Below are 25,495 nucleotides of genomic sequence, written 5' to 3' on the forward strand. Positions count from 1 at the left end.
AAAGGCAAAACATTGATTGCCAGAATGAAAATAAATGGTTAAAAAAAGGCTATTTACCCCTGCTCCACTCTATTCCCTCGTACACGCTCTAAGCCACTCCATCACATCCCCTTACAGTTCTTCTGTACTTCAGCTCTATAGTGACAAACCCAGATGTAGCTTAATAAATCCACTGTTGCCTGATGATTGAACCCTATCTGCAGTCAGGGAAGTTCAGTGGAGATCCATGTTTTAAGCCACAGGAGGACAAGCCTGCTCGTTCTGAAACGGGAAATGTTATTTATTCTTTGTGCAGGAGGCTGGGAGAGCACAGTCCTCTTTGCTCACTCAGAGAGCATGGTTCGCATTAGGGACACATCATATTTCATCGTCTTTTTATCAGGAAGATGTTTAGGAGTACAGGCTAGTGAGACCGCAAACAAAAAGTAAATTGATGCGCCACAATTGAAGCACGTCCATCGCATGCATTGGACCAGACAGACATGCTGGACTCTTTGTGTATGGTGGTCACAGTTTAAAGGGAGCCTGAGCTCACTCATATGTGCAGCGGCTGTAGTATTTACACATGTAGGTTCTTTTTTCTCTTCTCAGTGTGGTCTTTATAAATATTATCAGCTGTTACCTAGTATCCATATCTGCTCATTGATGCCTCTTTTTTTCCTGATGCATTACTTTTTTCATGCCCGGGTCTCAACTCGCAGGACAAGAATCTAGAAACCAAAACTTTTAGGACAGAAGTCATATTATGTCATTTTATGTAAGGCCTCGAGTACAAAGCCCTTCTCGTCCATCGCCTCGATAGCTCTTCTCTCTCTTGGCTGTAAAGTACCGGAACACGTCCATCTTTCTGCCTCCCTTCTGGCTGCCGTCTCTTTACCACCCCTTTAACACCACCTGTGACTTAATTCACCTCCAGATCTGGCTCACTTCTCAAATGCCACACATTGCCAAGCCCGTTGTTTGACGGCAGTGCTGCTTCCCCAACGTTCGCAGCATAACGGAAAAGGAAGAACAATTAACCCCTGCTATGTCCCGCCCCTTTACCCTCTGCGCTCTAATAACAGTTGAGCCAGCTTGGAACTACGTCGGTAAAATGTCACACTTCACTAGTGTCACCATTGCGAATACGGAATGTGTCGAGGTATAGATTTCCAGTTGCTACAGAATTTTGGTCTTGAACATGCAATGAAACATGAAAAATATCACAATGAATTCAAAATAAAAATAAGTGGATGAAGAGTGTTTGGGTAGTTTTGACTGAGGTCTTTATTTTTCTTAATGAAATATTTCATTCTTCACTTATATATATTTTTTGATATTTGGTATTATATTTTTCGGTTGCAGATTTAATATTTTCGGATTTATATATATATATATATTTGAAATCTTTGATTCAAGTTGAAATCTCTTCTTCACTTTGTGGTAGATTGCATAATGGGATCACAATTCAAAAGGTGCAACGGGATGGAACGTACACCAATAAGTAGAGCTCATCGCACAGCAATGGGGTTCCTTTAAAGCCAGGGTGCCCAATACGCCGATTGTGAATGACCGGTCAATCAACAAGGCAGTGCAGTAGAGCTCCTTCCGTTGCACCATGCATGCACGCTCGACCGCGGGAGTTAACGGAAAGCTTGGTAGTGCTAATAAGTGATCCTTGATTACTAACGGACAAATTTCATTTAATTCAAAAATTTTGGCAGCTATTTTTGATTTAGTCTTAGTCTTTAGACGAAAAATGCATATTAGTTTTAGTCACATTTAGTCATTTTACTCCTTCTTAGTTTTAGCCTAGTTTCGTTGACAAAAACTAGACTAAAATGTAATTGTTTTAGTCTAGTTTTAGTCACATTTAATAGCCATATTAAACTCCTTTTCTTCCCTTTCAGGCCCAGGGACCCCCTGTGTTGTGTCTACAGCTGCATAATAGTCTAGTTTGCAGTACTTGGTTGTCCATTAGATGTCCCTCCTAGGACAGGTCTATAGCAGGTCGGCAAACTTTTTGACTCACGGCCACAATGGGTTGTAAAATGTGACGGAGGAGCCGGGCCAAGAACAAATGGTTGAAGTGTTTGTGTGAGCTAATAGAAATTACATGTGAAAAATCATTACATGAAAGGATTTGGATTTTAACAAATAGCAAAGCATTTATTTGCAAGGCAATTTAACAAATTGGCAAAGGTGTAACAACTTCATGAGGAGGGTAGATCGCTATGACTTGGTTGATTGACAAGTAGCTTGTGAGTCAAAAAACTGAGCATCCCTGCTTTAAAGCGGACATAACATTTGGCGGCCCCTGTGGACAAAGGCAGTAGTGTCCCAGAGTCTTTTTAGAAAACCTCCCATTATATTGCAGCACGATCTGACAGCCTCTGCAGGTTGAAGTTGTTGATGTCACCAGATGTGGGTATGGTGCTGATTGCATCTGAAGAACCCTGCTAAGCTGAAGAAAAGTCTCCCTGTCTCACATACTTCTGTAGGTTATTTATGGCCATTAGTATGAAATTGAGGCTAATACCTAACAAATGATGAGTTCCTCACAGTAACGTTTAGGGTGTGTTTCACTTGTTCTGCCAAAGATTGGAGTCCTGCATGATGTTACAATTGCACCCAACCTAAATTAATGAGGACTTTTCATGAAAGGTTGATTTTTTTTTTTAATAGAGACTTTGCATGATCTCATCTACTACCTGGCTTCAATTTACAATCCTGGATGCAGTTAAATATGTGTGTGTTTGGATGTGCTTCTGCTTGGGGAAACTTGTGCATGCCCTACACACACTCTACAGATATCCTCTTCTGTTTGTTCAAACACGACCTCTGCCACCCCATTAAGTAGAAATCGGTGTTTACACGTGGGTGTGTGTTTGTGGACAGCACATATACCAAAATGACTAAAAGAAGAGAGGGGGTCGGGGGGGGGGCTGGGAGGGGCGGGGTTCCCATGGAAGTGCTGTGAGCTCTATGATGCCCTCAATTTGTTTGGTTGCTCCTGTCAAGCTAATGAGGTGAGTGAGTGAGGGCAGCCTGATGGAGGCAGAGGTCAGCCAAGAGCCAGCGCTGCCTGCCAGGCTGCTGTGCTTGTGAGGCTGTAGCCCACGGCCCAGACTGCTACTCTGGTCACGCCACGGCCCCCTACCAAGGCCTGGCACAGCGCTCGCCCATCTGCCCCACATGAACACAAACAGCCTGGCAAAGGCAGATTTACACTTGTGCGTATGTGTGTGTGGGGGCTACTTGTCCATTTGAAAAGTATGTCTTTTGGCTCCTACAGTAGATGTTGAAGGCTTGAAAGAATGCACATACACACAATTCACAGTTTGGAGATGTTTCCCTCTAGCCCCCACAAGACCGCCATGAGGGCGGACTGCCCCCACCAGCTGCCAGTAGAGCACTCAGAATGGATGCTTCAGTGCATGCATCAATATGAGCAATTCTTTTAATTATGGGTGTTGTGCTGCTGGTGACGCTGTGTTTCCTGGACACAGTTCAAGTTATTGGGTCATTCTCACAGGCTGAAATCAAATCTGTTCACAATTTACATTCCTGCAGTTAAGTTAAAATATATGTTGTATCTTTATTTCATTTTTATCGCATGTGAATCATAATCAGTATCACATTCAGTTTTATTGGTCATGTATGCTTACATATCTATATATATTAGTGAGGACATATATAGTATTTATTTTGACCATTTATAGGATATAGTACAACTCTTATTATTATCTAGCAGCGTTTTCGAGCAAAGAGAGCATCAAAATCTCTGGGCCTCAAACTCAATGGTTCTGCGGTTTTTGGGAGTTGCAGCTCCGAGCTGAAAATGAGTCGCCACACCTGCTGGTTGCTGCAGCTGTGGCTGTGACACTGAGAGTCCACAGAAATGGAGAAAGGTCAAAGGTGGCCACCTCTCCATCCCCTGAACCCCCCTTAAGCCCTCGGGGTAGTGTAGCAGCACCAGTGTCACACATGTACGTATTAACACACTCACATACACACAGCTGAGGGTGATTTGGCGTAGGGGTCAAGGTCAGGGAGCAGATGGGGCTTTGCGATATGACCTTTGGCAACAGGGCCTTGATTATCCCTCCGCTGGCTCCTCTCTCACTACTGCTGAATGGATTTTAACCAGTTAACCCTCTGCCTCTTCACAGAAACTATGTAGACAACTTGTTGGAAATATAATGTTGCAGTTTTTTGGTTTTGACGGTTACAGTGTCTCTCTACAACAATATGATATGTTACTACAATGTTAACTTAAAACATGACCGTTTTGTACAGTGTGGTACGGTATGTAGCTGCATGGAGCAGCGACCTGTTTTTCGCTACTCCATGCTGAGTTTTGTCTAAAGATTTTTAGAGGAAATCTCCCTTTTTTTAAGAGTGGATAAAAAGGAGCGAAAAGGAAGATATAGAGCTTGTTAACCTAATGAAACACTCAGTGGATCAGTTGTTGTTTTACTGCGGTGGGAGTCAGAAGCTGAGCCAGCAAGTGGTTTGGGTTCATGTCAGGGTCTCCTCTTTCACAGCACAAGTGCAAACGTGACAATGACGCCAGCTTCCACTGTGAGTGGCAGACTCGTTCCTCCTCCGACTCATGATAGGAATCATAAGGACAGGTGTGGCAATCAGCCATTGGACATTATCCTAAAACAAAAATTTAATTATTTTCTATTATTGAACTATTATTTTTGTCAACAGGCCATATCATATAAGAAAGCAGCATGTCTATCCTCCACACCCAAAGCCCTGATGTTAGACCACCTTTGCTTCATACTGCAACTTGTTATTAGCCAACTTATTTATTATTTGTTGGCTTAGATTTGGTTTAAAGTTAGAGGACTTATTGTTATTTTTCCCAGATGTGATCCAAGCTAATGTAACAGGACATAAGCACCCCGTACAGACACTGTTGTTAAGTGGATAGATCTGGACATTACTCACAGGCGGTGACGGACACAGACAGACACATGCACTGGCACGCAACAAACGCGGGAAGGAGACTGCGAAATAGGGAAAAAGGAAGAACTCAATACCAGTGACTGTTTACAGTTGCCACGATTACAGCCCACCCCTTCACACACAGACACACACAGACGCACACGTCCCCACGGTCCCACCAGGCAAATGCATCTGCCAGCGCAGATCCGGCCTGAGCGAGAGAACACTTTCCCAGAGATATCAGTGACGTACATATGTGAGCGAGCACGCTCACACGCTTGCACAGATACACACACACACACACACACACACACACACAAGCTGATGTTGTGTCAGTTGTCGGTCATTTCATTGTTTTCATTTCTTGCTGCAGTGGCTGTTTATTTTAGCAGGGTATCCTCAGGGAGAAAACAGTGGTCCAGTGAGCTATGGAATCCCAATGGGCTCGTTGTGCTGCCCTTCCTATGTAGCATTGGGGTTTCACTATGTCCTGGACATAAATAACCACAGATGCATAACACAGTGATGTATGCGTCTGCTATAGTGTACACAATGCGTTATCATATACGTGTTGAATTCAGTCATATTGGAGCCATCACGACCAGGATTGACCTTAATTTGAGCCCGGAGGTTTTCTAGTTTGGACTCAGACAACATCAGCAGCCTGCCCAGTTTGTGGCAATGGAAAGAATGTGCTAATGAATAACTTGATAAGTGTAAAAACTGTGATAAACGATTTGGGATACGCAGCATACGGAGGAGGGGGTTTATATGCTCTAAGGCATGATCGACATGCAGTAGGGAGGGCTGTGGAGGATGCCGGGGAACGTAGGGTTGGAGACATGTTTGTACTCAGCTACCGGACCAGGCGGCGATCAGAGTCTTGATATTTTGGAGGCCAGATGAGAAGTTCAGTGTTTGCTTTCCTGCTGGGAAACCAATGTGCCCATATCTTCTCCTCACCTTCCGAATCAAACTATAGTATTCAAATCAGGAGAGACAAGTGAATGATAAATATTTAACATTTATTATGCTGGATGATGCTTTCATTAGTTACACTGAATTTATTTGGCACTTGAACTCAAGGAGGGAACTTTACAGATGATGTCTTATGAGCCGTCAAAAGGTTAAGTAGTTTCTTTGACAAACCCTGCACTATAACTAGAGAATATGATCATGGAGGAATACATTTTAGGATGAATTGATTGATGGAGGTTGATTTGTAATGTCAGTTTTACAGCTAGTTAGTCATCAATTTAAAGTATTGGATATAAAGATTAGATGCTGTTTTAATGAGACACACTCAAAAACACAAATTCAACTTCACAATTGCACAAGAGGAGAAGTCAGAGGACCGCCAACAGCCAGGACCAATTTATTTGGCCACTGCAGGGATTGGTCCTAAATTTCATGGAAAATTCCAAACAAATCCAAATTATGAACATGTTGGCGTAAAGAAAAAGTAAAGCCGTAGCCAGTACGAGTCATCGTCTGGGCATCACAAAATATCCAACCAAATTGGCCGGCAATATTTTTGAAAACATTTTAATAGAACTATCGACCAGTGGGTGGTGCAGTAGTTAAATTCAGTGTATCAGCAAAGTCATATTGTGGAGGATGCCCTGTCCCCCCAGGCCCTATGCGGTTGGACCAGATGAGAGGGAGGAGGGGGTTGGCGTTGATGCATTTAAGGCTGCGGGGCAGTGCATGTTGGTGCAGAAGGTCAGAACAATAGGAGGGGGCAAGGGTATGGAGAGCTTTGTAGTTAGTGAGGTTCTAAACATGTGGTGATTAAACTTTACACTTGAAAAAAATCGACATATAAATGCTGATTAATAACGGGGCTTCAGACAAAACTGTATGCTCGCTCTCGAATAAATTCAGCCCAAAAAATCTAATCAACAAGAAGAAACATCGCTTCAAATAATAAAAGAGGTCACAGGTCTTGGGGGTTAATACGCGTAGATTAATCATTGTTCCGCACTGGCCAGGTTCATCAGTCCTTCCTTGTTCTTTGTGTTTTCTTTAGACATTCCTCACTCCAAAGCTGAACACTGCACTTTTCCAGAGCAGGTGCGAGGGGGGTGCTGAGTAGGCTGACATTTTTTGGGGATCTAGGATGACTACTGAATCCCTCCACCGCGGCATCTTGACCTCTTGAATTGAAGCCCTGTCTATGGTAGAGTGCACGGTGCAAGCAGGGGATTGGCGGCCACATGCTACTCATCCACCTGCATACTGACAGGCAGACAGGCCATGTCACAACAATCCCAAACACCCCAGTGCCCCTGCCTAACCTTAGCCAACCCCCTCCCTGGCCCAGCTAACCCCTGCTGACCCCTACGGCCATCTGTTACAGGGTACTGAGATGTGTTGATTGGCCGTGGGGGAGTGGGGTGAGGAGTTGGGCTTGGATAAGGATTGGGGCTCCTGGATTGGTGATGGTTGACCGAGGAGCTTTGCACACTGAGCATTACATGGTTCAAAGAGACACATTGAACCGATTATGCGTAAAACTTTGGTTTTGACACCTGTCTTCTTAAGTGTGTTGCCAGGCACAACAGTTGTAGGAGAGGGAATGGTTGGACGGGCTCATTCTGTTGAAGAGCACGGCAAACATTAACAACAGCTCGGGACGTGTGCTGGCTCACGTTACAGCGTTGCTTCCATCTCTGCCTGCTGTCTTTCTTCACTGGAGCCATCAGTGCGTCCATATAACTCACCAGGAAGATGAGTACTGCCCACTCCACTTTACATACAAACAAACAATCAATCCATTTTCGGAGTTGAATGAAATTATCTTTTCCTACAACCCTTTGCAATCGCTAATCATAAATCTATTTCATAACAGCCTTGTATCACATTCTCAGAAACACATACTGCCGTGTGTTTGACAGAGTACAACGATCTGTTTCATGCAACAAGACTATTCGGTTAAGGTAAGGGAATAAGAGCATGGTTTGTGTTAAAGTAATGAATTAACATCGTACCCTAACAAAATAACATTCTTTGTAATGTAACTACCGTAAAAATGTAAAATTTCTAAGGTCAAGTAATGTAACAGGTTTCTTTTGATTTGCGCATTTCTCGTCACACGCCACCAAATGCAAAAACGATAATGCAACATACTCTCCTCGCTTATTGGAAACATCAGATTTCTTCCCCCAGCCCAATCGTTATAAGAGAGGGGCAGTCCGGCTCTTCAAACCCACTGTGAAGTTACTATGAAGGCTGACCTTTGCCCCTTTGCTTGTGAACTATTTTTATCGGCACGTGCTGTACCGAGTGACCAGAGAGGGGAGGGGCATAAATCATCACAACCATTCCCACCCATGTATTATTTTTTCAGATAATACTGTATGTACTTTTTTCAAGAAACTTGCTCAATACTGTCAAAAGTGAAGAAAATGCCCCAAAGACTTTTCAAATGTGATATTCCTTATTTGCTGTGTTTTTCTTGAGGGGAAATCCCTTTCTACTGTTAGGTGTGCAGCTACTTTCCCTTCCTAGTTGCTTACTCTGTCTTCACTTTGGATAAAAGCAGACAGTGTAAGACCCTGTTGTGCTGGAAACAAGGAGGAAGAGGGAAAACGTGCCATAAAAATCACAACTAAGACCTCAAAAGATTCTCTGACTAAGACCACTGAGTTCACGATAGCTCTCTGATAACCCATATTTGGTTTATATAAAATATTGATCTGTCTATAATAAACCCCCTGAATTCATTTTCCAGAAAGAGTCTTTCATCGAAGCCATTGCATGCCTTTTAGACAGCGTGACATTTTTATTACCGTGTGGTGTGTGTGAGCAATTTCACCTTTGTTATTTATGGAAACGAGACCAAGGCAGAAAGCACCAGAAGGAGAAAAATCCAGGCCGGACATCTATTGGTGCTTTTGCAATAACATCCTGAAGGTTGTATTTTTAGTCAAAGTCTTTGAGTCAGGGACACGAGGCAGCCAGCCCAGGAGGGCCTTTACTATCCAGATGGTGACAGCACTGTGATGGTTTTGCCTTTGAGGCGCCACGATGGAAACATTTGGATTAAGAGTGAGTCACACGTACCGGTCACAGGATGGACAGTCACTCATGCCTCCAGAAAACACACATACAATTTGTACGTCAACGTCAACACAGACAGGAGACTGTAACGCACATTTAGTGTTTAGCTCCTTTCGTACACCATTATGTTTTACTGGGCACAAACATTCACAAACTTTAAACATGCTGCACACACAACTATTTATCTCTTGTGTGTTTTGAACAAGTCATCCTTTTTTATTGTGAAAGAAATAATTGGTGACTTTGATATGATTGGTCAAGATACAGGGATGCATAGCATTTATTGTCAAACTGTAATATGCCTTTAGACCATTGGCATAATGTATTTTATACCGTATTATGTTTGAGTAGGACGAATACTGTACAGTATATACATTTTAATTCGGCTATGAGGGATCATACTCCATCTGGCAAAGTGACTTCTCTGTACATTCAATTGGAGGCAGGAGGCTTCACACTCCAAATGGTGACCAGGTTCTATGTGTGACAGTGGGCAATAGGCTTTAGCAGGAAACAAGACACCTGTTGCTCTGGTGGGATTACCGCAATTGGCTGACCAGTCAAATATTTATTTTCCAGATTTTCACCACCAAAAATATATACCTGCACATTTAAAATACTAATTTTATGAAATGTGCATTTGCTAAGTAGTTTTCACATTGTTTACCCCCACTTCATCTCACTAAGGTGCTATAAAATTTCCATCAAAATCAAGAACTCAGGCTATTGCCAATGTATTCGTCCAGTAGCTCAAGCCTATGGGCCAGTAACTTATAGTGTCAGTCAATAGGTAAAGTTAGCCGATAGCAAGGGTCTTTTTTCAGGCCAAGGAACGCCAAACAAAGGACCGGCGTTTGGTCCACCATCTTATATTTTTGAGCTTTGCCACTCTTTACACGTGAGCATGATGTGTATTTAAAGACAATAAAAAAAATTGTGTTATCAACGAAACATGTTGCAACCCCCCTGCAGCACCCTGTTGAAGACCTCCGGCCTATAGGTAAAAAAAACAACTAAGCTAAGCATAAATCCTGGCCCTCATAAGTGTTAAAGACAAACCCAGATTCAAATGATAATCCCATCCCCCGTCATCCACCCTTTCTGACCATAAATAGACCTCTTTATTTGGCCCATTTCATCATCTTGACCCCTGTAGAGAAAATGTTTTTTCAAGAGTCGTAATTCTATTCCATGGGGTAAAGGAGGTGAAATATTGTAATCCTGCTGACACAAAGCATCATATAGGACCAGGGTTGATGTTAGTTTTTCCCATGAAATAAAGCTGGATTTAAAAGTACATGAACGTTGAAGAAGGAGAGAAGTGGCATTGTGTGACCATTTGCAGAATACTTAATCTGTTTTAAATTCATTGCACAAAATATACTACTGAGTCTCATCTGACCAATACAACAGTAACACCAGTAATAGATGCAGCATCTGAGACCTGAATACCCCTCCCACCAAAGATCTGTAACATAGATGAGACTGACTGCCTTGAGTTCAGTGTTGGTGTGTTCCTCTGTGGCTTTGTTTTGTCTGATAAGGAAACACTGGCATCAAGTGGCCAAACACCTAATGGCAGACAGTGAGCACGAAGACCACCACAAAATACCACTTTCCGTTATACATTTTACAATAACAACCAATCTTCAAACCAATATGTGACCTTAAAGTTTAAGGTGTGACACATGCTGTTTTGGATCTAATGTGTTACCTCATATCTCTATGGTGGCCTTCTGCTTACTGGGCAGCACCATAACCGATGACCCGATGTGGGAACAGCATATCAGCTCCATCATCGAGAAGGCTCAGCAGAGACTTGGCACTCCCCGTCTGGTACGCTGCAGCCACTGCCAAGGACAAGGGCGAGACTGCAGAGTATCATCTGCTTTTTCGCCTCTGCGACCATGAGGCAGAGAAGACAGATTGTGGCCGACCCTTCTCACGCTGGACACAATATTTTTTTAAGACCCTTCCCTCTGGCAGAAGGCTGCAGCCCACTCGGACCAATATCTCACAACACGGCTCTGGCCTCCAGCAGATGAAGATTCTTAGATCGCCAGATCAATTACTGACAGTTACACACCCTAGAAACCCTCATTGCTTTAAAAATACTGTTGACACACCATTAGTTTTTTTATTAATTTTTTCTACATCCATCATATTTAATTGTACATTTTCAAATGTTGTTTTTTACTAGTTGACAAGTTTATTGTCACGCACCAAGCCCAATTCCTTGTTGTATAACATACATGGCATTAACTTTGTTTTCCAAATTTGATTTACTTCCGACAGCAGTTAATCGAAACATTGTGGCAAAGGTCATAAAGATGTTGTCCACTATAACAACTTCTGCCTTCATTTGATCTCATAATTTGCCCTGTCTCTGTGCTGTTTGATTTGTCTATTTAAATTATATAGCCTGAGGACAGGGCGGCACGGTGGCGTGGTGGTTAGCACTGTCGCCTCACAGCAAGAAGGTCCTGTGTTCCACTCCGCCCAGTGGCCTTTCTGTGTGGAGTTTGCATGTTCTCCCCGTGTCTGCGTGGGTTCTCTCCGGGTATTCCGGCTTCCTCCCACAGTCCAAACTGCTCTGGGGATCATGCTCTGGGGATCAGGTTGATTGGTGACTCTAAATTGCCCGTAGGTGTGTGGATGTCTCTGTGTTAGCCTTGCCATTTGCTGGCGACCAGTCCAGTCCAGTCTCTCGCCCGAAGTTGGCTGGGATAGACTCCAGCCCCCCTGCGACCTGCGTGCAGGATAAGTGGTTTGCAGATGGATGGAGCCTGGACAAATAGACCATGTTCATAGAAATATTCTAAATATTATACATATATTAAAATGGTTGTGAATGATGTATTCATTAATAAGATAATACAAATAATATTCAAAGGACTTGGAAAGTAATTAATCATATTATTCAAAATAAAGGCTACCAATCTTTATTTCCATGTTATTTTGGAAACAGCTCTGATGCAACTATGGACGATTATTGATGATTATTTTCTGCGTGTCGGAACCACTCTCGCCAACAAAATTGTGCCTGACAAGAAAATAGATTTATTTGATAGGTTGGATCACAGCACATTATTGAGAAAATTGGATTGGGACCTCTTGGCTGAAAAGCTTCTTGGCTGACAGCAATGTGTGCAAGTTAATGATATGGTGTCAGGACTTCTGGTCAAATGTGGAGTATCGCATCTGTTATTAGTTTTTAATACGTTTTTTACTTTGCATTAAGCATGTTTGTAATGTTACTAAATCATCAGTTTGTCATTTATTTATATATATATATATATATTCTTTTTCTTTTTTTTACATCAGATTTTCTTGAGGGTAACCTAATTAGTATGAATTTGGAATAGGAATACACAAGCATTATGCTTCCGCCTATACCTTTACAGTCCTAATGTATTCATGCTTTACGCTGGTCTTGTATTGTTTGTAATGACTGTAGTATACAGTATATAATAATACTAACTACTACTACTACTACTATAAACAAAACAAACTAAGCTACGGGTCTTAATTATCATTGAATTGGCACAACAAAAAAGGACAATTTGACCAAGACAAACAAAATACCGTAGCCTACATTTTGATTTGTAATGCTTTTTAATGTGTTTTTCCATCAGAAAGAGTAAAAGCCATATAATGTAGCATACCAAAAAATGACAAAGCTCTATACGGGCATAGTCGTTCATTCACACACATTCTACAGTTCAGACTGATCTCACCAAGTGACACGCCACAGGAGTTTCCATTTTGGCAAAAAAATGGCTAACATTCAGTTTGAACTAAAGGACGTTCTCTTTTTCTTCCACAAGTATTTTATAGGCAAAAATATATAGATTCTTCTGTCAAGACGTAGACGTCACACGAAAATCCAAAACTTAACTGGAACGGGCTGGGTCGAGTCAAACTTGAGGGTATTGTGTGCAGATTACAGTCAGCAGTGTTGAGGTAACAACTTGACTTGAGCATGCAGGCTCTCGCTAATAAATAATGGAACATTCTGGTCACATATAAAAGCCTTATAAGTGCTGTTTTTTTTTAAGTAAATTTGAGTCAGGACGTGGGCCCCTGAACAAGTGACACTAGAGCATCCGGCATAAAGGAGGGACTCGTAATCTCTACCTGCTCAACTTCTTGAAAGTCACTTTTAAGGTCACATGTCATGCTCATTTACAGGTTATTCTGACGGGCCTGCATGTGACATAGGAAGGCTGAATGGCTTTTTAATCACTTTTTTTTTCATGATGTGACCCACTTTGGAACGCAAACATCACTTGCTAAAATAATAGCGTATTAAACAACATTCAGATTAAAGTTAATTTTACCAGTGATCTGATTCGTTAAACGTTTACCCTTTGTCATACCAAAAGCACAGCTAAAACACTGTTAGAATAAAAGTGGTTCCTTTTGTAATGGTGTTTCCTCAACACATGAGGGCAGCAGCTACTCACTGATCCGACTCGTTTCCCCAGACCTCATGCTGAGATGCTGTGGAACCACAGGAACTAGTAAGTCCCGCTCCACACATGCAATCACGTAATGGGTCCATCAATTTCCAAGGCGTCACTTTTTACAAGTAGAAACACACTGATAATACTTCAACATTTAAGTGCTAAACTTGGACAATGTATTTTCTCGGCAGGTTTAAGTTAATGAAACAATTGTGTTGGCATGTCTTTAGGATAGCTCCAATTTGGACTTAACAGCAATCTTTCATTCTAAATATTTTCCCCCTCTCTTAAAAATACAAACAAAGACTCCCATAGAAAACAAGAATGTTAACAAAAGGAAGTAATGCTGTGAAAAAAAAAAACATTTGAACATTTTACAGTTTGAAATGCACACACTTTACACCTTAGATATATGTCAATGCACTTGACTTTAGCCAAAATAAAAAAGCTATCTTTTCTTCTCACTTTCAGTAATCTTGATGTATACTCTATAATACATGTATACAAGATTACAGAGCAACAAAGCAAAAAAAATAAATATCTTAAGTCACTGTTTTGAAGTTTTTTTTTTATATATATATATATATATCTGTATATGTGTATTTATACGTATAGCTTACTTTTGGGTAGTGTGTGAGTGTTAACAGCTTTGATTCATCCGACACAAAGAGATTTGAACACAGAAACCTTTGACCGCAGCAAAAGGACGAACAGTCTGGGGCCCTGATCAGATGCTGGGCGGCTTCTCAGCGCCTCGCGTCGAGCAGAAAAAGCGGTACTAAAACTTAGGGTAATGTTAGCACTCTGTTGTGATAGCTCTCATCAGGGCCTCAGCAGACGAAACTTTTGCATGAAGGACGCAACGTCCAGCCCTTCATTACTGAGCAACATGGCGCAGGCTGCAAGGAGAGCGACGGCCGATGGGAGGCTACTCCTCTTCCTGACCTCCCTGAACGAAAGGACCCAGAGACTCAGAGACTCTGGGTGTTCCCCTGGATGCACATGAAAGTAGTAAAATATTGCCAAAATTGGTATGGACTTCAAAGCCGCAACATCGGTAGCATCTTCAGCGACATTACTACATTGATAAAGATAGAACTGTGGAATTTTGGAGAGCCATCTCATTTCCGAGTTCGACTATTTGCATATTTAAAACAGCCTGGGAGAGTTTTATGTTTTTCTCTTTCTTACAAAGCTCTGCATTACAAAAGAACGTCAGGCACCAAATGTCATCTAGAACAATCCTACTCGTAAAGCAATCAAGAATATTTACACAGACCACGACGGATGCAAAGATGTCCAAAAACATCGTTTGCAAGATGGCAACGGCGCATAATTGACCTACAGTATCAGTACATACAGGAAGAAACAGTATTTTTGATTAAGCAGCCATAATTTTGAGTCCCGACCCTCCGACAGTGGCACACTATACACGTCCTGACTACTTTTTAAAAATCTTTGGTTGACCACTCAAAAGCCGAATAGATTTACAATCCACCTTTACGTCACACAACTTTTTTTTTCTTTCTTCTTTGTAAAAAAAAATGAACAAAAATGAAACAATTGTTATAAAATAACATTTGCACACACAATGTCATTCCCTCTTCCTGTCCATGAGTTACCCTGCCTCCCCTCCCATTGTCACACACAGCCACGCCCCATCCTTCACTTCCTCTGGTCCATTCTGGAGTCCGTCCGAGAAGAAAAGCACATGCATGCAAGCTGCGCACACCCAAACACACCGCACACTCTCTGCCTCTCATACACAAACACGCTGGGACATGCACGCAAACGTAAAAGAGCGGAAGAAATAAGGTGACAAACCAAATGCTAAGTCATCCAAAACAGAAAGTAAGTGTCCGTCGTTAAATGGGAAAGGGAAATGACAGCTTTCATCTTTTATGCGAGGCGATCATCTTTAAAACAAAGTTGACGATGGCGCTGGCGGGCTGGTCGGGGTCCATCTCGGCGAACAGGTGGCTGACGTTGTCCGTTGTGCTACCCTGCTTACGTGCCACAAACCCAAATAGCCTGCAAAGTCCACATCAGAGAGTTATTTGTAAAAGCCACCTTGTTTAAGCACTGGATTGTGTCTACAAAAAAAAGACTGAAACCATGTGTGGCAGCTTCAACGGCAGTTTGGTCATTTTCATGCTTATATCAAGTAATAGGGACAGCTTATGAAATACTGTAGGTTGAGTATTGAGGCAGACAATGAACACGGTATTTTACCTGTAGAACTCTTTCCATGATGTTAACACTTATATTAAAGATACTGATAACAGTTGCAATAATAATATGGGCCTGTCATTAAAGATTCTGATAATAGTCATAATAATAATATGAGCCTGTCATTGGGTGTGTCAAGTGTTTGTACCTCGATACTGGACATGTTTAAAACCGTTGGTCCCCATTAGTCACTTAGCCACAAAGGTTGAATTATACTAAAGTTTAACTTTAACTTGAAATTGGTTTACACTAAACATGTGTTAGTTAAACACCCTGAAGGTATCATTCAGGTACAAAAACAATACAACTCGCTACGTAACTCATATTGTGCGTCTGAGTAAATTGTTTAGCCCCTAGTTTTGTCAGACATTGATATTTTGGATGCAGCCATCAGCCTGGGGTTGATAAATGGGATACAGCTTCCATTCAGACTGCAGGCAATTATCAGCAGTGCTGCTTTTCTTCTACTTTAGCTGTGCAAAACCATTCTTTTAGTTGGGTAAAATGTCCTTCGACTTAATGAATATCCACCACTGAATGCCATGCCTCACTTAACCCCACCGTCCCGCTCGCTCTATGGAAACACACAGCAGTACTGTAATCAGTAAGAGGTCTACTTACTTGGCCGTTCCTCCCTCAGGTTTGTTCCACCTGTCAAAATTTAAATAAAGTATGCGTCAGCTATCTGATTAATTGTTTTTTATTTATTTTTAAGTTTTCTGAAAAGTCGACTGCATCAAAGGAGCATAACCCAGGACTCACACAAACAATAATTCTAGAAGTAGTAATATAGTAATATAAATAGTGGACAGACAAGAGCCGTCCTTTTATTTTTACAATATTTTGGAACTCATCTGTTGCCAAAAACAAAGTACTATTAGCATTTTAAGAAATCTATTTCATGTCTTTGCACTCACTTTCTGTCTTGTGGGTCAGTATCGCAGAACGTGACTGTGTTGGTAGGATAGTGGCGTCGGAAGAAAAGCCTATAAAACGAGAAAAACAATGGTGAAAAGTAGTGATTAAAGAAACACAAAAACACAATGAATAAAGTGGAACACAGTCAGTTAAAATGTTTTTAATCTGGAGGAAGCACACATCATCATGCATTAAAAAGGGCACGCTGGCCAGTTTAATATTAACCGCGTACAGGGGACGTGCAGACTTACTTCCTCTGGTTGTCTGTCAGCGTGATGCCTTGCGAAGACACCTTGAAGTGCACAATGGTGGCAGTGGCTGGAGACGCAGCAGCCAGTGTCTCAGATATGGCCTTGGCAACCGCCTGAGGACCTGTCAGGGACTCCATGTCTACGGAGTTGATGTAGAGCACGTTGCATGCTGGGAAGAGAGCAGACGGCCCAATCAGACAATGAGAAGAAATGTCAAATGGGACAGTGATTCTGCAAGGGAAAAACTAGATAGTCGTATTTGTTCTGAAATGCTATTAATGCCTGTTTTGGTTTATTCATGCAAATATATTGATATTGTCTCATTGGAGAACATGCTGTCCGCAACAAAGCTGGGGTCAAACCGCTTTAGAAACCAATCCATCCAATCTCATTCCACATAAAACATGTTGCCTGTTACAAACAAGAAGCTGGACACTAATGTTAACAGACCAAATCTAAGTTCATGTCAAGGGATTAAACAGGGTCATCTTAATTTGTGCAGGTTAAACATTCACAGACAGACGAAGGATGCACATTCCAGATGGAAGTTTCCAAATAAAAGTGCTGTTTGTTTACCATGGGAATCAGCAGGGGCCCTCTGCACTGGGGTTACAAGGGTATCTTGTTGTCAGAACAAGTGAACATGTTTCAGGAGATGTTAATTACACGGTTATTAATGTCCTACAATCTTAAAGCTGTTGTTGTTTTTTGAGCCTCTGAGACGGCCACAGGAACGCAGGAATCCCGAAAGAGAATAAATGGGAGAGATTTTATGTTTTACCTGCTCCTTGTTTCAGCCTTTCCGCCAGTGGATTTGGTGCGGCTACCTCCGTCACTTCCTCGGTGAGATCTATATAAAAAGTGAGAAGGATGAAGTTACCCCATTCTTTGTTTGTGTATAGGAGCGTCGATGGCTTCTGTTATAGGTTCATCACCAGTTCCTTCACTACCCTTCAGTAAACGCCTATTCCAGTGCTAGGTATAAATTCCAATCCAATGTGCAATAAACCCATTTAAGGTCGTCAGTTTCAGGGAGCAATCCTTAAAAATAGATCCGTTTACTGTAGAAAGCCTGTTAATGTTAACACAATAGAATCACTTCAAAGCGCATTCATGTTTGCCGAACACACGTTTGGATCCACAGACCTGTGGTGGGGATAAGTAGTTTGCAGGGCAGGGCCAGTGGTGTGATGGCATGTTGGTAGACCAGGGCAGACAGACAGCCTGTCAAATGGACAGAAGACACATTAGAGACACAAAACACATCCCCTTCAATAATTCCAATGTGTGAAAGACAAAAACTGAGTGGTTCTGCTCCTGTTAACAGGAACAGCTCTTCCCATGATTAACTGTTCTTCGGTAGGATGGATTTTGTTAAATGTGGTTAGGATTTACATCGGTGAGAAAAACCAAATATTTGTAATCAGAAGGAATTCTGTTGAATTAGTAGTTTGAAAACAGTAATTTCACACAGTAAAAATAGTGAGGAACCGAGTTATGGTCTGGAGACAGGACAGAAAGAAGGAACGAGGAGAGGCTTTACTAAAGTTTACAGAAGTCAGCTCAGCGCTTTTTGTATTTGGCGGAGAAGAGCAACACGGGCACGTCAAAGAGTCTTACAGCATAATTAGTGAGGAGAACATGACTCAGATCACTGCAGTGATTACAATTATATGTTATACAACTTGGAAACGAGTGCAGATCTTTGACAGACGCGCGGAAAGGAGCATGTGACTTCTACTCCGGCTTCCCCGAGCTGTCAGTGTGTGTGTTTCCGGCCGTACCAAAGTAAGGCTCGTTGGGACAACCCTTCAGCTTCACTCCTTTAGGGCTGCTCTCTATCAGGAAGTGCCTCACCAGCTCGTTGGTGACGTCGCCTGCAGTGGGAGAGACGGATGGGGTTCAGGGCCGATAAACATGGAGACATCGCCTCACATCTTTTGCACTAGCTTTCAGTCCGTCTCTCTCGACTGAGAGAAGAGCTACACAATTCAGTGCAGTAAATACATGTATCCCTGTCCCCACCTTTCTTGCTCTGATGTGCTGTGGGTGGAGGCGAGGCCACCTTCATAGCCAAGCCGTACGCTCCCCTAAACGAGTGACTGTCCCGGATCACAAAGGCTCCAGGCTCCCGCTCCCTCAGCAGGCCAATAGCTGTAACACAGTAGCATTCGGTTATTCCAAACATGAATTGTGAGGGTAGCAAAGGGCAATCTTCAGGTATGAAAAGTGAAGCCATTGTGGAAGTGCCATATACTTGTAATATTCTCTATTCTCCACCAGGGGTCAACTCCTCTGGTTGCAAAAAGAAGTCTGATTGTATTGAAGTCGATGAGAAAATGTCATAGAGCTTCATGGCATGATGCTTATTGAGTTTATTATGGTCCCATTAAGAATGTAATAGACATAAAGCACCTGGCTACCTTGTGATGGACCGGTCAGTACCACGCTGTGCCTTGATACAGCCGGGTTGGCCGCTATTTCATGCAGTTAATCAGAGTTGGCATGGAGCTAAATAACATCTGCCAGGTCACAGTTTAAATGTGGCCCCAATAACAAGAAAACAGAATAAGAGACAAAGCGCTACAGGAATATATAAGATTAAATATAAATATTAGGGTTTGCTAGGGACACTGGCCAAACATTTTATATCTGAATTTGGTTAACAGACTAGGAGATGAAATCACCTCATTAAAGGATTTAGACGAACGGAAGAAAAAGGTAGCAGATGGTTAGAAGAACGAAAAGATCATTTAGGTCAAAAGCCTCAGCCTGTCCACATGTGACAGTTTAAGGAAGATAGATGAGATGAGCAACACATGCAGATGTTGTAATTCTCTACACGTGGTGTTACTTTTCTTCTGGAAGTGCACGGCACTAAGTATAAACCAGTGTGTGATGTCATTTTAGTTGAGGAAGTGCTTGCATTTAACATGATATAATACTGGCCATAAACAAATGCAGATGCGGAAGCCAATTGCTGTAGATCTCAGAACCAAACAGATACGGACAGAGATGTGCATTTACCGGTGCATCTGCATGTTGTGAGTGTCTCACACGGATATACTCTTCTTAATTTTCTAATACCGTGGCAAACTAACTAACGGAACAAATCTTGCTAGCAAGTTTGCGAGCTGGAAAACACACTTAACCACCAATCCAGTGCCAACAGGAAAGGAAAAAGTCTCACAGCATCTTACCTTGCTCTCTGGAAATGTCTGGCTTGTACCAGAACTTGGATGTGTCCTGGACAAACTTGACATTCAGCCTGCTCTCAGGACTTCCATCTGCAAAAAACAAACAAATGTCATAGATAGGAAGTCAGAGAAAAAAAGCAAACAGAACAGAACCCCGAAATATGTCTTCACGTTACTTAATGTTTGTAATGTTGATAATGTTTCCTTACCGGACATGTTGAACCTCGAGAAGTCCGAGAGGGTGTGGAAGTAGCTGGGATTGCTTCCTCCACTCATCGGGGACATTATCTTCCCGTTCAGCGTGCCGTGCGACAGCGCTCCGTTCGGTCTATCGCCGCTCGACATGCGTCTCTTCTCTGGAAGCTGTGGCTGGAAACCGGGGGCGGGGCTGCCCTGCCGGAACCCTACACCAATCCCCATCATCCCCCCATCTTGGTAGCTCGCAGGTGAGATGGGGAAGGAGGGAGTCGGTGGTCCCTGGTAGCCGGATGAGCTGCTCTGTCGTGACAGGTTCCCGTGTCTCTCATCCGGGGTGGTGTAACCGCTGTGCATGGGGTGACGGTCCAGGCTGGGGCTTCTCTGGGACACCTGCGATACAGATGGGTGCCTTCCCAAAACTGGACTCCCTTGGGGGTGTGTGATGGATGGCTGCCGGCTGAGCACGGGGCTGCTCTGAGCGGGCCGACCCGTGGACGGCTGTCTGCTGAGGACCGGGCTCCGCTGAGACCCTTGTCCCAAAGAGGCCTGTCTGCTGAGGACTGGGCTGCTCTGAGCCCCCTGAGACGGACGACGGACGAGAACGGGACTTCCGCTGACACCCAGCATACCCAGATCAAAGCCGTTAGCTGGTGATGTTTGCTGGGCCATGGTGGAACCCTCCTGAACAGCGCACGAGCGCGGCTGGAGGAGGGGGTTGTAAGTGGAGCCGGGGATGTTGGTCCGATGCTGCGTATGCGGACTTCGGGGACGGCTCAGCATCGTCTGGGACGCTTCCGCGGTGGGCGGCCGAGGGTCTGTGGCCATGTAACCTCCCAGCAGGGTGTTGGGGCCAAGGTAGGGTAGCGTGTGGGTAGCGGCGCCAAGGTAGGAAGAGGTCGGGGAGATGGAATCTAGGTAGGAAGAAGTAGGGGTATTCGGGGCTTGATATGAGGGTGTGGGGTAGCCACTCTCTGTGGCATGGGAGCGGAAGCCCGAATCATTAGTGGGTTGGGACAGAGAGCGGACATTGCTGGGATCCCTGGAAGAAGATTGAAAACGTCTGTTAGCCAGCTGATGTTTTAGACACATGTTTTAGACATGTTTTAGACTTGATTGACTAGTTTTAGCATTGCAAAGCAGAAGCCCCCTACACTGCAAATTATTTGAATCTTATCAAGATAAAAAAACTTAGATTTAGAAGTGTTAGACAATTGATCTTGTTTTAAGAGTGAATTTCTTATTTTTAGTGTTTAACTTTACACTAAAATCTTAAATCAAGCACAACCTTATCTTTTTTGTCTCAAATAGGCATGACATCTTAAAATGAGTCAAATAACTGTTAAATTAAGATCTTTTACATCTCTCCCTCAAATTCTCATCAATAAAGCTTGTTTTAAGATTCAGTAAACTCAAGTTGCTTGATTCAAGAGTCACACAAAAAGCATCTGAAAGAAACAGAGTTTATTATTGCTCTGACTTCAAGCATGTTCAGACAATGTGAGGATAAATTATACAGCCTTCACCACAACTCACCATACAGTCCATGGAATTGTTTAATGACCAAAACAGTTTGTTAACAAAAACAGGCTCAGGAAACCGGCAAACTTGATCACCCAATAAATCAATGCTTCCCTTTCATTCCTCCATTTTAATGTCTACTTCTGTGGGCAATAATATCACAAAGACTATATTTTATTGGCACAAACATATGTTCCTTGAAACTAACAGAAAAATAAGAAATACAGTCAATGAGTTCATGTACAAATTCTGTAGCCTGGGCAACATTGGGAACTGCCACCTCATATGCCAGAAATTCTGGACTCAAATTCAGTGTCTCATAACGCTGGTACTCAAAAGCAACATAAGAGGAATCAATCACAAATATATCTTTTATCAGTCCGAACACTGGGAAAGCATCATCTACATCTACAATAATCATAGATTTACCACTAATGTACTTATTGCCATTGAGGATGTACCATTTCACTGAGACAACAGATTGCATGACCTCTACGCCTAGAAAATCTTTGACTTTTCTCTTGACATAATCAAAATTTTTGACAGCTGAGACAGGCCCCGATTCTCTTTCACTAGCAAAAATTGGATGCTCAATGCCTATTTCATTTTGACAACATTCAAGGAACTGGTTATGGTTTGCAAGCGATTTACAGACATTTTTGAAATTTAACTTAGAAGCCCACTGCTTAAAATAACTGTGCTTAGCTTCAAATCGCATACACATACTTCTTATTAATGGACCAAGAGATATGATTTGGCTTGGTAGATGTAACATGTAATGTTGCTTGGGTATTACATTGGCTTCAGAGAAAAGTTCTTTGAAATGATGCAGATGTTGCTCAATCATGCGTCTGAGCCGTAATACGGTTTCTAAAGAAATAACAGGAGCAAGGACAATTTGAACAATCTCAATTAACTTGAGAATAAATTTGACATACTCGTTGTCCATACCGTTCAAAAGAAAAGGTAGGATTTTTAAAAGTATCAACATTTGTCCACATGACTGCTTTAATTTATTGTCATTAGCAGCTAAAGTACTGACACTAATAGGACATGGCTTATCTCTTATGTCTAGAGGTGAGTAAGGAAAATTTAGAATAGCTGAGTTAATCTCATCTAATTCTATCTGTCCTGACAGAATCAGGTTTTTTAATACAAGCTTTATTTCCATTGGTGCAACACCTTCAAAAATTACATGCATTATATCCTGTGGTGTTTGTTTGATCAGATCAAATGCTGGAACATCAACTAGTCTGCTTCTTCTGTTAATCCCATAAGTGGTTTTGAGGGATGCTTTCAATGTTTCTGTGCTTGCCTTATCTATTTCAACACACTGCCTAATGTGCTTTTCCAAAGTTCTTTCAGCAAACCTATTCTCCTCAAAAATACTTTGCATATCCTCAAAGGAGCATTCACAATGTCTACATTTGCTATAAGCAAAACCAACACCTTGTTTAAATCCAGCAATATCATGTTGGGCAAGTGTGTCTCCACATATGGCGATCACAGCACCAAACAACTCAATTTCACCATTTGGGGTGTCAATCCTAACACCATTGTACAGAAGTGTCAGATCTTTTTGGATTCTTTTTAGTATAACATCAACACCCCACTGAGAAATATTGTTTGCCTTGGCAATAGCCAGGAGTCTTATTGCAGCCAACTTCGACCTAAATTTTGGATCTATATTCCCTAAACTATAATAAAACATCAGTAATTTATTTGCAGAGGCATGGGCGCCTAAAGGGTTACATATTTCAATTTCATCGGTGTACAATAGTATTTGCAATGCATTTGGCCTTTGAGAATATAATGGATGGGATGTAAAAAGGGCTCCATCAGTAAAATCATACAAGAATCCCTCACTTCTTTGTGGTACAGTGGTTAACATGGTGAAGATTCTGGGATTGGTCAGTAACTGCTTAAGACTTTGAATGAGTGGTACATAGTAAAAACTTTTGCCTCTTAAGGCCATGACCCTTGAAAGACCACGCTTTACCCAACAAATCTTCTGGGACACCACAACTTCCTCTGGGTTGACTGGATTGAATAGTTCCCGGATGGTTTTATTCTGTCCATATGCTGTGGTTGAGAAAGGATCCATGAACGCATCAAACGTAGCCAAAGCCTCCCCTTGGAGCTGAGCAGTTGTGTCTGGATTCTCTTCAAACACCCTTCTGATTCTCTCCCTTAGTGTGTCAATGAGAGCAGCTTGGTACTGTTGCACCCCTGAGATGACACTGTTGACAGTTCTCTGGGAAAATATTTAAAATGTAAATAATTTTGGCACCCATATAATTCACAGGCCCATATTTTACATTAGAATAATTTAAATTAATAGTACCATTAAAGCATTTGCCCATGAAGATAAATTTACCTGTGATAACTGGCACTGTTCCCGGACACTGATGGCGAATGCCGCTGCGGATCTAGCTATATCAGGTCTGGTTCTGGAGGTCACAGCAACAGCGTCTTCCTTTATAAAATGAGTTGTAATTTTTTAAGAGCGAGTAGATGGACACAGTCAAAGTTGCAATTGATTTGAAAGGAAATGGACATTTTTGAGGAGATGCCCGAGAGGGGAAAGACTTCATTTTAATCCCGTATTCGCTTCACTGGTCTGGAACCTGAGCAGCTCTATCGTCTAAGGTAAGAGGAATTAAATGTTTTTTTTTAATGTTTAATCTTAGCATTCAATGGAGATAATACCTATGAAAGAGAAAGTGTGCATAGGCTACTCAAATCATGCATGATTAACGCGCACACTCGCAGTGTGGATTCAATGAGGCCCATATTTAAATATATCGTTATATGTAGGACAAAAATATTAAATTACATAACAAGTCAGCATCACACAGAGAGCAACCTAATTGGCATGATAAGATTGAAAATAAATTGAATTGTGGAAACTTACGGACTCAAGGCGGCCGTCAGCTTCAGGCTGTGGTGACGGTTCAGGTAAAGAGGCATCAGGTGGGACAGCCGTAGTGCTGGCCGCTGCAGGAGTGCTACAGCTGGCAAACACCGAAACACCAAATGTTTCCTGTCCCAAAGACCGAGAAGAAGGCGTCGTACTCCATCCGCTTGGTGGGCATCCAGTCCTCAAATACTGAAGGTGCGTCCGTTTAATGTGGCGAAAGAAAGAGTTAAAAACTCTAAAGTCCTGTTCACATCCATCAATACCACAGTAAACCCAAAAATCCGGGCTGCGACTGTGACTTTTATTAATGTGGCTAAGGAGTACTTTAAGACTTAAAGCAACAAAGACGAAACATATCATACACCTCCACGCCGCCATGATGCACCGTTGTTGTCGCGGGCTAATGATCCAGAGGTGGATGGGGAGGGGGGCACTCATGAAATAATTTGTTATTATTTTAACAATACATTCCTCTAATTATAAATGCGACTTAATTAATTTTACGATGGTAAGTTTTTTAAAAATAATATTTTGCTAACATGTTCATGTTTACGTCCGATCATTTCTGCGCATCCTCAGTTCATGTCCTCCAACGGTCCCACCTCAATGACGTCAGTGTTCGCGGTTCACCGCTTGAGTAACTGAAAGATTTGGGTGCGTTACATTTGACGAAGAAGTGCAAGAAGAGCGGCTCAATGTCAGTAAACTTTATTGAATTAGTAAATATTACTATGTCGGTATATGCTTAGCAAGCTAGCTAATTGTTAGCTAATGTGCACTTTTACACGCTAGCCGTTA

The 25,495-nt window shown here is 42.2% G+C and overlaps 1 protein-coding gene and 1 long non-coding RNA gene across 44 annotated transcripts in view; both read right to left on the reverse strand.

The window, feature by feature from the left end:
• Positions 1–12,596: 12,596 nt before the first annotated feature.
• The window catches only part of tns1b (tensin 1b), a 136,375-nt gene continuing 123,476 nt past the window's right edge, over positions 12,597–25,495 (reverse strand). For 30 of the 43 annotated variants that reach the window (XM_078090097.1, XM_078090115.1, XM_078090105.1 and 27 more), the window contains 11 exons: positions 20,271–21,298; positions 20,065–20,151; positions 18,890–19,018; positions 18,649–18,741; positions 18,011–18,088; positions 17,646–17,714; positions 17,441–17,485; positions 16,865–17,033; positions 16,613–16,681; positions 16,317–16,346; positions 12,597–15,497 (listed from right to left, as the gene is read on the reverse strand). In XM_078090097.1, coding sequence (XP_077946223.1) covers positions 15,359–15,497; positions 16,317–16,346; positions 16,613–16,681; positions 16,865–17,033; positions 17,441–17,485; positions 17,646–17,714; positions 18,011–18,088; positions 18,649–18,741; positions 18,890–19,018; positions 20,065–20,151; positions 20,271–21,298 — 1,936 coding nt within the window. In that variant the 3' untranslated portion in view covers positions 12,597–15,358. The remainder of the gene's footprint in view (positions 15,498–16,316; positions 16,347–16,612; positions 16,682–16,864; positions 17,034–17,440; positions 17,486–17,645; positions 17,715–18,010; positions 18,089–18,648; positions 18,742–18,889; positions 19,019–20,064; positions 20,152–20,270; positions 21,299–25,495) is intronic. The other 13 variants (XM_078090118.1, XM_078090113.1, XM_078090116.1 and 10 more) reach the window with 2 other exon arrangements.
• Positions 21,706–25,283, reverse strand: LOC144388724 (uncharacterized). Its single transcript, XR_013452947.1, has 3 exons — positions 24,692–25,283; positions 24,155–24,253; positions 21,706–24,031 (listed from the first exon to the last, which is right to left on the reverse strand). It is a non-coding gene; the product is annotated as an uncharacterized LOC144388724 (long non-coding RNA).

Source organism: Gasterosteus aculeatus, chromosome 16 (assembly GCF_964276395.1).
Source record: "Gasterosteus aculeatus chromosome 16, fGasAcu3.hap1.1, whole genome shotgun sequence".
Taxonomy (NCBI): Eukaryota; Metazoa; Chordata; class Actinopteri; order Perciformes; family Gasterosteidae; genus Gasterosteus; species Gasterosteus aculeatus.